General features: G+C 31.6%; 2 protein-coding genes across 2 annotated transcripts; both read right to left on the bottom strand.

Annotated features, from left to right (window-relative positions):
* Positions 1-585: 585 nt before the first annotated feature.
* LOC134681517 (uncharacterized) lies at positions 586-1198 on the bottom strand. The gene is given in 2 exon segments (XM_063541156.1): positions 586-764; positions 1066-1198. Coding segments are annotated over 2 exon segments (312 nt in total).
* Positions 1199-3858: 2660 nt separating this feature from the next.
* Positions 3859-14129, bottom strand: LOC134728108 (cell adhesion molecule DSCAML1-like). The gene is made up of 13 exons (XM_063592539.1): positions 14083-14129; positions 12078-12371; positions 11056-11337; positions 10144-10407; positions 9136-9432; positions 8450-8773; positions 7762-8040; positions 7465-7563; positions 7111-7138; positions 6351-6382; positions 5631-5843; positions 4603-4649; positions 3859-4095 (listed from the first exon to the last, which is right to left on the bottom strand). Exons 1-13 carry the CDS (start codon positions 14123-14125, stop codon positions 3892-3894), a joined length of 2406 nt encoding a protein of 801 aa, XP_063448609.1. The 5' UTR covers positions 14126-14129; the 3' UTR covers positions 3859-3891.
* Positions 14130-15835: the final 1706 nt, after the last annotated feature.

The raw sequence follows: 15835 nt of genomic DNA on the forward strand, positions 1-15835 counted from the left end.
TTCAGTCCATACATTCAGTCCATACATTCAGTCGATACATTCAGTCCAAACATTCAGTCCATACATTCAGTCCATACATTAAGTCCGTACATTCAGTCCATACATTCAGTCGATACATTCAGTCGATACATTCAGTCGATACATTCAGTCCTTACATTCAGTCCATACATTCAGTCCATACATTCAGTCCATACATTCAGTCGATACATTCAGTCGATACATTCAGTCGATACATTCAGTCGATACATTCAGTCCATACATTAAGTCCATACATTAAGTCCATACATTGAGTCCATACATTCAGTCGATACATTCAGTCCATACATTGAGTGCATACATTCAGTCCATACATTAAGTCCATACATTGAGTCCATACATTAAGTCCATACATTAAGTCCATACATTGAGTCGATACATTCAGTCGATACATTCAGTCCATACATTAAGTCCATACATTCAGTCCATACATTAAGTCCATACATTGAGTCCATACATTCAGTCGATACATTCAGTCCATACATTCAGTTCATACATTAATCCATACATTGAGTCCATGCATTCAGTTTATACATTTAGTCCATACATTCAGTCCATACATTCAGTTCTTACATTTAGTCGATACATTCTGTCCATACATTTAGTCGATACATTCAGTCCATACATTCAGTCGATACATTCTGTCTATACATTAAGTCCATACATTCAGTCCATACATTCAGTCCATACATTCAGTCCATATATTCAGTCGATACATTCAGTCCATACATTCAGTCGATACATTCAGTCCATACATTGAGTCCATACAATCAGTCCATACATTCAGTCCATACATTTAGTCCATACATTAAGTCCATACATTAAGTCCATACAATCAGTCCATACATTCAGTCGATACATTCAGTCCATACATTCAGTCCATACATTCAGTCGATACATGCAGTCGATACATTCAGTCCATACATTAAGTCCATACATTCAGTCGATACATTCAGTCCATAAATTAATTCCATACATTCAGTCCATACATTAAGTCCATGAATTTCAGTCCATACATTTAGTCCATACATTCAGTCCATACATTTAGTCCATACATTAAGTCCATACATTCAGTCGATACATTCAGTCCATAAATTAATTCCATACATTCAGTCCATACATTAAGTCCATGAATTTCAGTCCATACATTTAGTCCATACATTCAGTCCATACTTTCAGTCTATAAATTTAATTCATACATTAAGTCCATACATTCATTCCATACATTCAGTCGATACATTTAATTCATACATTCAGTCCATACATTCGGTCCATACATTCATTCCATATATTCAGTCATACATTCAGTCCATTCATTCAGTCCATACATTCTGTTGATGTTTGAATCAAGCTTATATACAACGTACACGATTCTTTAGAATGATCTTCCTCGATAAATGTATATACCAGGACAGTGCCTCATTATTTCCTTACGAATTTGATATTGTTCTAATGAAAGGTTGTCGGTTAAGCCATGTCAATATACCTGCTTGTTCCATTTGGAATTCATGCGGTTTTGAATTCACTGTTAAATATTTGTATTTATATGATAAATGTATTTATATTAGTAAGAAAAATAATTAGTCTCGCAACGATTGTTGTACAGGCATTTGAAATCCTGCTTCAAGCTACGGAAATATATGTATCAAAAAAGCAGTTTCCATGGTCAAAGTTTGTATTTCGTCTTATTTTCACCAAAGTCGCCCTTAAAAACAGCAAATTCCTAGATGTGCTTTCAATCACATAACTCAAATCACATCGGTTTTGTCTTTGTTTTTACATATACCAACACAGAAAGAAAAAGATAATCATGGGTTTTGTTGGTACATAATATTCATTATCTTAGTTGTCTGCACATTTTAAAAAACATGATCCACATTCTGTGGCAGTACGTTGTGCTTCATCCTTTATCTACATGTATGTTGTGCAAATTACTTTCTTTGGATTTTTTTAATTATGAACCATATGTTTATATTAACAACCATTCTGGTAGTTTGCACTCAACCTAGGATTTGTTTTAGGATCAGATGTAATAGCATATTCATTATATACGTTATTTATATATCAAAATCTCTAAAAATATAACATTATCTAAAACGAATTATATTTAGAACAGAAAACAAAAAAAACCCAAAATTTTGAAGTTACTTCATTTTAGAGTTATGTCAATCGTTATGACGTAAGCGAAATTTCATTGACGTTTAATTAGTCGATTGAATTAAAATGTGATGAAGAAATTATGTTTATGAAGTTTTCGTCATGAATCTTTTTTAAATTTTGAAAAGAAACTTTATAATTCAAATCATAAGATCATTCCCCTTTTCGGTAATCTTAACGAATATATAATAATTGTATATTGGCATTGTATATCATCGACAATGATAAAGCACTCAGAAGAAGACCAAAAGAGATTTGTTAGGTATAACTTATCATGAAGGTTAACAAAAAACAACCATAGCTGTTTTCATTGGCAACTCGCTGATTACAGTAATGAAGATAAAAACAAACTTATTATTTGATATTTAGATTTAAATATTCTTGTAAATAAAACAGTTAAACGTGTATTAAGGGCCATCGTTATCGTGAAGATACTGTACAAATCGTTGACCCGCACTACAATTATAAACATAGACTCTTTAAATTACTACAATTATGACTTCAATACACCATAACGTATTACCAGAACTTTAATAACAACACAGTATTAACTAATTATTTTACACACACATTTTCCAATATTTTTGATAAACACATTCTACTAGTCAAGATGATAACATGCTGAAGTCATTCTACAAACGTATAATTGCCGAATATAAATCGTTTCAATTAAACCCCATGTGTTTTAATTTATCTTGATTGAATTGCAGGAAACATGGTCATTAGACTAAAATTTATGCATTAAAAAAATGCGAATTAATATTTGTGTCATTTATGTTGGATCTATCTGGCAACCTATTTTGAAAACCTGTGTGCGATCAAACAGACATAAAGTTTTGCACGAAAAATGTTGAATTATATGCAGCAGCTAGTGGTAATCCAGTCGGAATTCTAAACAATTCTGAAGATTCGTATCATAATAATTCAGTAACATTAAAACGAATCTGTATTGCTCGTCACTATTATTCACCATGCTCTCTTTAAAAATTGAATACATAATCTTATTTGATATTCCTTTTCCTAAATTTTCGTAATTTTAGAGTTTGTTATGAGTCATGGCAAGCATAACATGTAACGTTTGCGAAGAAAGGTCTTGTTACTCCATGAAGAACACGAGTGTTTCTGATGGAGGCAACCTTGCTCAGGTTTAAGTTTTTCGTGAAAGAATAATGAGCCTCTTCGAATTTAAAGTGAGAGGTGTAGCGCTATAAATCCAGATTCAATCTACCATTTTCTAAGTTTGAAAATGTCTTTACCAATTCAGGATATTGACAGTTATTTTTGTGATTTTACTTTTTGTTACATGATTATTATCAGAATGTACTCTTAGAGTCTCCAACGCCTTTTAATATTCAAATTCAAATGTGTTGAAATAAACTGCAAATGACAATATCAATATTGATAAAAAAAAAAAAGATAATAGTAAGAAGTATTTTTTCTTCTCAAAACGATACAATAAAACAAACGGCAAAATATATATGTATTTTTTAATAATTATTTTTACACATAAAAAACAAATGAACATACATTATGAAAAAACAAATGAACATACATTATAAAAAAACAAATGAACATACATTATGAAAAAGCAAATGAACATACATTATGAAAAAACAAATGAACTTACATTATGAAAAAACAAATGATCGAAACTATAACAAAAAAAAAAAAAAAAAAAAAAAAAAGATTTTGTATTTTTCACTCTTCATATTTCATCATCGCACATGCCTGTGGAGTGGAGTCATCGTCACTTTCTATGTGACTATCTACGTATGAATATATTGTTTTGGAGAAGTCTATGTCAACATAATTTGTTCTGTTTTTAATACCATGAATGTGAAACTTGTATTCGTTTGGTTTTGGTTCAAAGCTAACTTCAATATAGCTAAGTCTATCAGGACCCTAGAATAAAAAGAAGAATGCATATTCAGAAAGTTATTATTATTGTATATTTGACATCATTTCTCCTCCTGAACATAAAATTATTCCCATAGAAAAAAGAAGTATAGTCATATTTTTCTATTTAATCATTTCTACCGCAGTTTCGTTTTACTGCTGTCAGTAATTCGGGTGCAATCATGAATTGGTTGACCTTTATTAGAAATCGGTTTGACAAATAGCAATGTATATGTTCAATTTTTAACACCATACCGTTGTCTAGCTACGGAATATGAACAATTTAGACTTATCATAGGTTTTAGCATCAAGATTGATGCCACATGTTGATCATGATTTGTCTACCCTTCGTGAACACATAAGATCATCCCTAGTTATTGGTTAGGTTCTTGATTCGGTCTATCAGGTTTGACGTTGTTCTATTTAAAGTTTCATTAGATATTGCTCATATAATTTGCGACCATATGACGGAAAAAGATATACAACTGAAATCTGTTAATAAACTACACGAACCTTCTTTGTCGCTGAGTTTACAGTTCCGCTAGCCTCTCCAACAGAATCTACAATAGCATTCCCTTGATGAAACAATACTATTTTCAAGAAAAGAATTCAACTATATTTTTAGGTGTATTCTACAGTATGATCACAAACGCAATCAACATATTTTTGTTAAACTAAAACTAAATCTTGATCTTTGTATTTAAATTCAGACAATTGTGCGCATGATAAATTTTAAATTTGGTATGTCGGTTTTTTATAACACAGGGCCGAATCCGCTAGCTGTTTGTGTGCTTGATACTATAACTAACTAAGGAACTAGCTATTGTGAAAAGTTTATTTTTATGACATGACATTCTTACTATAGAATTATTTAAATTAATAATATTTTGAATAACTCATTGTGCAGGTGGCACTGTTAACGCGATTCGGATTTTTTATATTTTGTTTCCAAATTGTTCAACTTTGATTTTATATTTTACTTTATTTGTACCTGTTATGACCAAAATTGAAAATGACACTACACATACCGATTGGGTGAACGACACAACATGTATGTAAAATTAAGAACTGAAATGGGGAATGTGTCAAAGAGACAACAACCCGATCAAATAAAAAAAACAACAGCAGAAGGTCACCAACAGGTCTTCAATGTAGCGAGAAATTCCCGCACCGGAGTCGTTTTTTTACACTAACAACATGTCTTTTAACTGTTTGCTCTGAATAGTCGTTTCATTCGTAATTTCATTGATTGCATGTTTTTCCTGCTTGCGACAATATGAAAACAAAATCATTATCGATGTGACGTCCTGTGAGTTGCCTTGTTTGTTTCGAAAGTATTTATCATTATGTCAGACGTTATAGAGCGATGGTATGGTACAAATCAATACAAATTATGTAATTATCTATATACAATGCATGAAAGCAAATGCATCAAATTCAATCGACCTAGAGTAGTGGAGAATCTCAAATACAAATATTTTAATGTAAGAATAATGCATGGCATGTAAGTCACCTCAAGTTATAACATTTTACAATCTAACCTCTATTCTCGTGGCGTTTATCAAGATAGTTTCTTTTCCGTTTCGGTGTTGTCGAGTAGGAGACGGTCTGTCCTATGGTAAGATTTGCTCGTCTGTCGATAGAAGAATATACAGGTACATCTAGGTTCTGTGCGACGGCATTCTGTACCACTGCATTCTGTTGTACATTGTTCTGCATCTCGTAAACATTGTTTTCAACAGCCCCAACGCCAACTTTAAAATAAAGCACTGTAAATGTACAACTAGATAAAAACGAAGTTGGAAAGATATCTTTACAAGAGGAGTTGTTTCACCACGTACCTTTTAAACGACTTCTAATTAGTGATTGTGTTTTATTGTTTTGCAGGCTAGATTCTAAATCAATTAAACTTAAATTGAAACAGTCAAAACATAAAACTAGATAGAAAATGGACTTGGAATTTTATTTCTACAAAAGGAGCTGTTTCAATATGTACCTGTTAAACGAATATCTGAGGTTGCCCAATTGTTCTCACGTTAGATTCATAATGATTTGAATTTAAAGGTTTGGAATTATCGACTTTTATTCAAGACACAACCCATTGCAAATGGAAATACAATCTGTTCGCAATCTCAAAAGAAACAATTTAACGGCGCGCAATTTCATTATTTTTTTTAAATAATATTGTCACCTATGAATGGTTTTTAACATATATTTATAAAACACATAAGAATTATCAAACATTGATGTGTAAAGCATACCTTCGTATATAAATTGCTGCCTTTTGAAGCAACTGGAAATAAAAAAAAATAAAAAACTTATTTTTTTACTATGGTTAAAAAAAATGTAATGTCGATGAGAGAAACATTCTATGTTCTTATGTTACACTATGACACCACTATGCCAGGTTGTGGAATTTGTGCTCAACTCCAACACATTTTAAAGGTGCTTGGCTTTGCTCAATGTTAAAGTCTCATTGGCAATCATAAAACATCTTTTTTTATATTGCACCTCTTGATAGATGGATCAAGAAGTCAAAAGCCTGAAGGTGACATGTTGTAGATTTTTTCGGTGTATCATATTTGTATTTTTTATTTTTTTTATACATAATTAAGGACGTAAGTTTTCTCGTTCGAAATATTTTTACATTTTTCCTTTTATACCTGTCTATATGGTATGCATGGGTACTGTGACCTCAAATTGTTAATTTCTGTGTCATCTAGATAGTTGTCTCCTTGGAAATACAACTACTTGCTTGTATTTTTATATTCATATTAAACATGTAAGTCAAAATCAAGTTGAACTTTCAATATTGAGTTGTTGAGGATATTGTTATTGTACAATGTAGCAGCGTATCGCGAATTGATTTTCATTTGGTTAAACTAATTAATCGTAGTCGTAGGATGCCAAACACGTGTTCTTCTTAAAATATATTTTGTTAGTGTAGGATTTAACCATATTTGTACTTGAAACGAGTACAAGTGACTATTCTTTTTTAATTGAAATTGAAGAAAAGCCTACCTGATTCTATCAAGTACTCTTACATTTCCTAAAAAATAATAAAACCCAAACTGATTTTATGAACAAAACTACATACAATGTATATTGATTATTTATGAAAATATATTTCTAGAACTTGAAACAAAATTGTAATTAGAGATAATACAAATACATCTGGACATTAAAAACGCATTTACTCATACAATATACTAGTATATTGTTGTATTTTCTGCTTTGTCTGATAATGTACCAGAATTTTTGTCGATGTTGTATCCTTTTCAATAGTTGTTCCTGAATTGTTGGGTATCTGTGTTAACACATATACCTGTAGCTTGTAACATATTTATAGATTATTAGAAACAAATGGAAACATACCTTTTTTATACTGCCAATACAGGACACCATTTGCTAATAAAAATGGAATAACCAACACCATAAATACAAGGTTCTCATTGTCATTGTTTTCTGTAGCTCCTAAACGAAAACATAATACAATATTTTCGTTATTATCTCATTTGATATACCTGAACTATTAGGTTTTTTTTTAGCATTACTGAATATCGTAAGTATGACGCATGCATAAACAAGACGCTCTTTTTGACGACCTAATTTGAGTCTAATAGTTTGCTGTGTTAAAGTGTAGTACATGACCCACTTCATAATAATATTTACCTGTCCTGATTAGTTTCTCATCTGTCATATTACTCGCCCCTTTTATGTTTTTGGAGTACATTCGAATGAAGTATTCAGTTCCTGGAGTAAGTCCATCGATAGAACCAGTGTGCGTCCTGGGATCAGAGACAGGTATTGTATTCCAGTACTGCACATCACGTCTACGATACTGGATGACGATCGACTGTGGAAATCCACCATGAAACCTTTCACGCCATTCTACAATAACCTTACTTTCCTTAGGCATTATCTTCATAATTTCTGGTGTTTCAGGACAACCTGCAAATTAAAGCAAATACATCTCATTTTTTACGAGATGACGTCCTTATTTTCTTATTGTATTATCTTATAATGTTTCATTTTGTATAAGTGTTGAAGGAATGCCTCTGCAATAGTAAAGTCAGTCAGAATAGAAACCTTATCAATATCACTAACTGTCACAATATCTTCACAAAATCATGCAATTATTTTTAGTGATTATGTGAACGGCGTTCTATTTGCAACCTAGGAAGAAGTATAACAAAATTAATATTTTCAGGTCAATTTAAAAACCAAGATAAATTGGAGGCAACAGCAATCTTCATTGCCTGAATCATTAACTAGAGGGATAGTAATGTTTTCCTATTATTTACATAATGAATGATTAAAATGTAGAGAAAATATTACAAGTACAAAGATGGTTGCTTACTTGCCGAACGAAAGGAAATGCTGAAGTTCGCTGATCCAAACTTATTTCTCAGTTTTATTGTATATGAACGGAAGTCATATTCATTTTCTATGTTCATTGAAATGACCAGTCTACTGCCATTCACAATTACAGTTTTGTTGTATACTTTGTCCATTAACCTCCAAGTTTCCAGAGTATAATTGTCGTTAGAATGAATCTTATCCTCACCAAAAACAGTAAAGTTTGTAATCTCTGGAAAACTGACGAAGTCAACGGTAAGGTTTCCCACTTGACCTTTAAATCCATATTGTGTGTTATAGTTGGAGGTTACAAAATATGGTTTTCCTGGAGAAATATTTAGAGAGGTTAATGTCTTTTTTAGGGCAAATTATGTATATGTACATTATTTATTATACAATAAGAACAGATATTTATATTAATTTGTTACATCACTCAATTGTTAATGTTGTGTTCCAATACATTAAAACATCGAAATGAGATATTTACATACTTTTTAATACAAAACTCGACAAAATAAGATTGCAGCAGTCATGCATTGTTGAAATGCACTTCTGATGAATGAAAAATTGGTACCGTAAAAGTATTGTTTTGAATTGTGTTTTATTGTTTTTTTTACGATCCCTCAACAAAATAGATGAGTTCATAAAATTACTCGACAGTTGTTTGATTTAAAAAAAAATACTCACCTTGTGCTTTGAGAAAAAAATCTCCTCGAACGAAAAACTTGCTACCATTCAACGACACATTATTAGAAGCGTGACAAATATAAATTCCTCTGTCGTGATGGCGATCTGTTTCTCCTGGGGTAGTTGGAAGTATTAGTCTACCCCTGCCATCGTCCGGCAGATATCTGATCAGATCATAAGAGTCAGACCTATGTTCCCACTGTTTATAGATGTATTGATCTGGTACCCCACATGCTACACAGTGTAATTGTCTGTAGCTACCGCGGTCTTCAAATTTGACAAGTACTGTTGGCGGATCTGTGAATTAAGAAAAACAAATTATGTAGTAAATTGAGGCGACAATAGTTTATTAATGCTGAAATCTTATAAAACGGCATTTATCTATTATATATGTCAGAAAAATCACACGTTATGCTTAATCATGAACAAGGTTCTTTTACTTATCATGAAATGAAAATAACCTTCTACATCATTATGTTTATCAGCAGTATTAAGTGAAGATACATAGTAATACTAAGCACTTGATTTTAGGTTTAAAACAAAGTGCACCATACATTAAGCCACTTTTACCAACCTGATATTGAATATTGAACAATGGATATCGTTAACAAGCTAACAATGTACGTTGTCTACGTGAAATGACAATAGTTAAACGAACTCAGACGATCCAAACTTAAAATGGGTATTGTTTTAGTGTTTTGTGACAATCTATTCATTAAATTATCATTATTTTTTAATGAGTTATGTTATTCTTTAAATTAATGTTATTTCCTAACAGGATGCATTATTACTGTTTGCCACCATTTGTTCCAGGATTCTATGACCTTGTTGTAATATTTGTGTTTTCGAAAAATGTGGGGTGCTTAACTTTTTTCTCTGTGTACATGTATATATGCAATTCATCGACCGTGAAAAATATTCGAAGAAACATTATGCATTATATGCAACTATGTAGATTTTGGCAATTCGATGATGTTTTATTGTGAAATTAACTATTATGAAACTTACAATATACTACAATGGTCACTACATCTGAGGCGCTGCCAGCCATATTTGTGACTGTGCATCTGTACTTTCCTGCATGTAGTCTATTAATGCTCTTAATGTTTAAATACTGTGATCGCCCATCCAGTGGACTTTCGTGTTGGAACCTTTTCTCCCATTTCAGTTCTTTTACTTCGTGGTTTGAACTGTAGTTGCAATACAATTTCAAATTTTCTCCTTCATGAATACTCAGGGTTTTATTCAAGGTAATCGAAACAATTGGTGGCACTGTTTACAAAATAATACATTACCACGATTACACACAATTTGAGTGTTGAACAGATAAAATAACAATATAGTACCGGTTCAATATACAATGTATCGATCAGTAGTTCTTAATTCAATTTATCAACATTTATTTTCGTCTTACAGAACATTTGAAAAATAAGACAGTTAGCGAATACAGATAATTTTCTGAATTGCAAGAACAAAAATACAGAAAAACAACAATATCAAGCATCACTTTAAATTGTTTACAAGTCTTCACGATATATTGAAAATGTATGATTATATTTCAGCAAACATTTGTTAACTGATTTTTTATAATATAGTAATCAGAAGATTAGATAACTCTTTTACCAAGTCATACTTTGTAAAAGTAAACCGTTATAGGTCAAAGTACGATCTCGGACACAAAGTCTTGACTCGAACCCAACAAAAAATCCCCCCAAACTAGTGTAAAAATATTTAAACGGTAAAACAAACGGTCTATATGAGAAACGAGAAACACTAAGTAACCACAATAGTAGTTTCGTTATTAAAACTGTAAATTCTAAATAAATATAATGGTGAAGAAAAATCATTTTATAACATTTCCTCGGTAAAAAACAACAACAAAGAAATAGCGAGCTTTAATCTTATGAATATAGTACTTACTGTAGATAAACAACTGAACAGTGCGTTCCATAGAATATTGTGCTATATCGCTTTTTGTTGCACATGTATAGTTTTGCAAATGGTCTTTTTGTTTCGGTACGAATGAATAAATTAACGATGCTGATATTTTTTCCTCTAAGGTTTGATTGTGAACTACCCACACTAATTTTCCATTTGGAACCCCATGGTTCACAGTACAGCTCAATTTCAGTGCACGATTGAGATATCCGTACACTATGTGTTTAGCATCTTCCTCTACTATCGTTAGGTTGCTTGGGTATGCTGAGAATATATAACAATATTTTCGTTTTTATAAGAACAAGTTTTATGTTGTTTGTATTTTGCAATGTTATTGTTGATTGTTGCAAACAATGGTACTAGTTGATTTTCTCGTTAAGATTAACTGAAAAATCTGATTAGAAAACTAATTAAGTAATGGCTATGTTTCACTTTTTTTTTGCAAGTGTCACTGATTAATATTTTTTAGACGAAACGCGCGGTGTCGCAAATGTAGAATTAAATCCTTATCTGAGATATAGGTATATTTTCAACTACTGGAACGATGCCACTCCATCGCAGTAGTTATCAACACTTTTGATCATTGATATGATCATAAATAATAATTCACATTTACCAAATTTTCTTAGGCTTTTCTACCTCAGTAATAAATTACCTGAGCTGTATTTGGCAAAACATTTTAGGAATTTTGGTACTCAATGCTCCCAACTTCGTACATCATTTGGACTTTCGAGTGTCACTGATGAATCTATTGTGGACAAACGCGCATTTGGTGCAAATATAAAATTTTAGTCCATGAACAGTTCATTGCTATCCGTCTTGAGGCATGTGTCTGTTCTAGACAAAGTCATTTAGCAACTTGCAAACACAGGACAATATGATTACAAATGTGAATTTAATACGATTTATTCAATCTGGTTAATTGATAGTGATGTTTTATCAAAAAGAAAACTTTGAAATTGAGATGTTTTTGAAGTAAGTATATACCTATTATAATGACTTACTTCCTATTTTCAAAGTAAAGAATTCCTCCCCGAAACTGCCCTTAACACATTTGTAGTGCCCTTCATCTTCACTGGAAAAATGTCGAATTTGTAAATCATACTGATGACTTCCATTGACATGTATAATAGTTAGTCTGTTGGATTTAGACAACTTGGGATTTATGATATCCCCATATCCATATGTAGAATAATTGTCTGGTCCCTGCCATACTATTTGTTCATTTGACAACTGGTCACATGGTAAAATGACTGTATCATTTTCAAAATGGTACAACACGTTTACTGCCAACAATTCTGTAAAAGTTTTACTTAAACGTTTTTAAAATATCAAAACACCATAAATATTCACTATTATAATTTATGAAAAAACATATAATTATTAGTATATTGCACCTCTCCAAAATAAAGAATCCTCAGACTAGCCAGCCTAGCGTTTTGGTATTTTTTTATTAATATGTTACAGGGTTTATTGTTGTGCTGTACTTGTAAACATAGAGGTAAGGGACAAGACAAATACCGCTTCTGTGTGCTGGGTATTTTCCTTCGTGAACCCATAAGAAGGCTTATGCTTATGTCTTCTCTTTGGTCGAACTGTTTTATCATTGCTACACATTCCACATTTGCTTTTTTGTTTTCGAATATTATAAACAACGTTGCTTCATAAATCAAGTTGTTTAAGGTCAAGGAACAGTAAATGGGCTATTTCGCAGATTTTGCTAAAAATTTGCATACAACCTTGGCTCGTTGAACTACAACTGAAAATCGAAAAAATAATACATTTATCTTTTTTATTATCTGAAAAATTGCAGATTGATTTCTTTTCATATGGGTGAACATTTGTATAGAAAGCACATGGAATCGGCGAAAAACCTTCTAAAATTTGTCTTAAAATCGCCAAATCACTAATTCCACTCCATAGATTTTTCTTTAAAAACTATATTTTGTTGACACATTAATTTATGTTTTAATGATATAAAATAATCATAGGGTCACCGACTTCGTTTTTTGTCTAATAATCAATTTGTTACCTTGTTGGTAGTGAACAACGTCAAAAATCAACGTTTTACGGTCTGCAACGCGATAACGTTACGATTATATCGACGTTTTATCGGATTTTTTCACAAAGAACGCAACTTTAAATGAAGTATACCGTAAAAACGAAGTCGGTGACCCTATCTTTATTTTGCATCATTATAACGAAAATTTATGTATCAACAACATATAGTTTTGTAAGAAAAATCTATGGAGTAGAATTAGAGATTTGGCGGTTTTAAGACAAATTTTAGAAGGGTTTTCGCCGATTTTATGTGCTTTCTATACAAATGTTCACCCATTTTGTAAGAATTCAATCAGTAATATTTCAAATGATAACTGAGATAAATGCAATATTTTTTCGATTTTCAGTTGAAGTTCATCGAGCCAGAGTTGTATGCCAAATTTTACTGAAATCTGCGACATAGCCCATTTACTGTAACTTGACCTTAAATCTGTATCGCGACAGAAGAAGCGGTACAAGAAAATATATTCAAATAAAGTGATTGCAACAAATTTTCTTACATGTACCTGTCACGCCACTGAGTCTTACATAACAGTTTAAATTAATAAAGAAACATGCTAGTACGTAGTAAGTGCCTTTCATCAATACAGAACAGACGACTGTTGAGTTCAAAAGATAGGCGAAAGATACAAAAAAAGACCTTCAAAGTTAAAAATTAACTAACAACGTCTAGGCTAAAAATGAAAAAAAAAAACCACTCAGACCGGTGGTTTTCCTGTTTGAATAGTTTTACACTTGGAATTTTTGGGCCCTTTAAAGCTTGTTTTTCGGTGTGAGCCAATGCCCCCGTGTTGATATAATAATTTTCTTTTATAAATTGATATTTGGATGGAGAGTTGTGTCATTGGCCATGTTGGCACTCACACCACATCTTCATATATCTATACACAACAGTACAAAAACATCATTAAAACAAATAATGAAACAAACAATGGTTTATAATCTTACCTGAAAATGTAAAGAAAAGGCAAATCAGTTGTGAAATTCCCATTCTCAATCCCTGAAAATATAAATATATAATATTGACATGTCAGTATTATGTATTTTAGGAAAAATGTTTGATGATCCCTAATTTGTCTTTGGATATGATGTGGGCTATGCCTCTTGTTTAACAACTCAATTTTGCATATGCCTTATTGCTACATACAGATAAATTGCTTATATTTCAAAATGTCTAATACTCACCATTATCTCTACAACATGATGCAATACATGGCTTTAAATTCAAAATTTCCTCTTATTAGAGTTCAAAATATTAGAAAAAAATGATTTGATGATTTCCTTCCTTTCACCTAGACAGGAAATATCTATGTAACATTTGTTTCATTTCACGTTACGCTAATTTGAGCTCAATTCACTATGATCATAATTGTTATCTTGTGTTTTATATAAAATCTGAAGTAGGTAGCATATATATATTTCATAATGCATTTCAATGTATGTTGGCGTTTTTTTTTTATCAATTCAGTGTTTATATTTTGTCTTGTTTCCTTTCTGTTTTCCCCTTAGTCTTTATTATTCACACGAATATATTTTATTTAATTTCGATTTATGACTATTGAACAGCAGTAATAGTTACTCCTTGATATTCCATGTCATTCTCACAACACTTCTAAGAGAGGGTAGACAGATACCATAAAAACCTTCAAATTCATAGATCGAAACTAAACTGATAGGACCACGGCACAAAATAGAATAATACAAACAGACAAACAATAAGTCACAAGAAACAACTCAGAAAACTAGAGACTAGGCAAAATGAACTCTATAAAAAAAAATTGGTGGGGATCTTATGTGCTCTGGGAGGGTAATCACATCCTGCTCAACATTTGACACTCGTCGTATTGCTCATATTATTTCAAATCTGGTAATTAGTCAGTAGATTCGTTTAAAGGAAGAAATTTGTAGTTACGACATATGAAAAATATCCGATATCATCTGTGAAACGGATATCCCATAACAGCCAACCAACTCGTGATGGCGTCCAGACAATTTTCGACGGGATGATTTCAACTTCACCGGTTCGATAAATTGCTTGTGAGCATCAACCCTTTATCAATGAAATCATGATAGAAAAAGACTCGGGAACATCGTATCAATTGAGAGATATATACTCAGTATGCAGGCGCGACTTGTATGCTGTTTCATAGAAATGGAAAATTCACAATTAGAGTGCTGAAATAATCTTTGTTGTCGTAATGTTTTGTTTTCAACCGACCATCCTTGTCAATTTTTAGATGTAAATTCAAGATATGAGGCAGATGTAAGAATCATATCTGTTGTAGCTCTTATATTAAGTTCTAACTTGTTTAATACACATTTAATGGGTATTATGGGTTCTTAGCGTGTTAATATATTGTATAGTTCATTTAATTATATAACATGTATTCAGATACAACTTCTGAAAGTTATAGGTACAATGTAAGTCTACATATTTTCGGTGTTGGTTTATGCATATAAAGTTAAATAAAATAATACAAACAGCTTGATCCCGTCTGAATTCTCTTACACAAACTTGATGCGACATGATAGCTTTTTGTATCTGATCTACAAAAATATACTGATTTCTTTCCGTATATTATATCGCATTCTGTACAGGATATGCTTTCAATTTAATATCTTCTTCTAGCCAATATAATTTTTGATATCATATAAAAGATAATCAATGAAAACTGATATATGTTACGTAACAATTAAATAT

Source organism: Mytilus trossulus, chromosome 8, assembly GCF_036588685.1.
Source record: "Mytilus trossulus isolate FHL-02 chromosome 8, PNRI_Mtr1.1.1.hap1, whole genome shotgun sequence".
NCBI lineage: Eukaryota > Metazoa > Mollusca > Bivalvia > Mytilida > Mytilidae > Mytilus > Mytilus trossulus.

Coding starts and splice junctions, on each gene's coding strand:
- LOC134728108 (XM_063592539.1), bottom strand. CDS start 14,125: ATGGGAATTTCACAACTGATTTGCCTTTTCTTTACATTTTCAG. Junction 12,372..14,082: donor CCTTTTCTTTACATTTTCAG/GTAAGATTATAA, acceptor AAACTTTTACAG/AATTGTTGGCAGTAAACGTG. Junction 4,096..4,602: donor TAAACTCAGCGACAAAGAAG/GTTCGTGTAGTT, acceptor TTTTTATTCTAG/GGTCCTGATAGACTTAGCTA.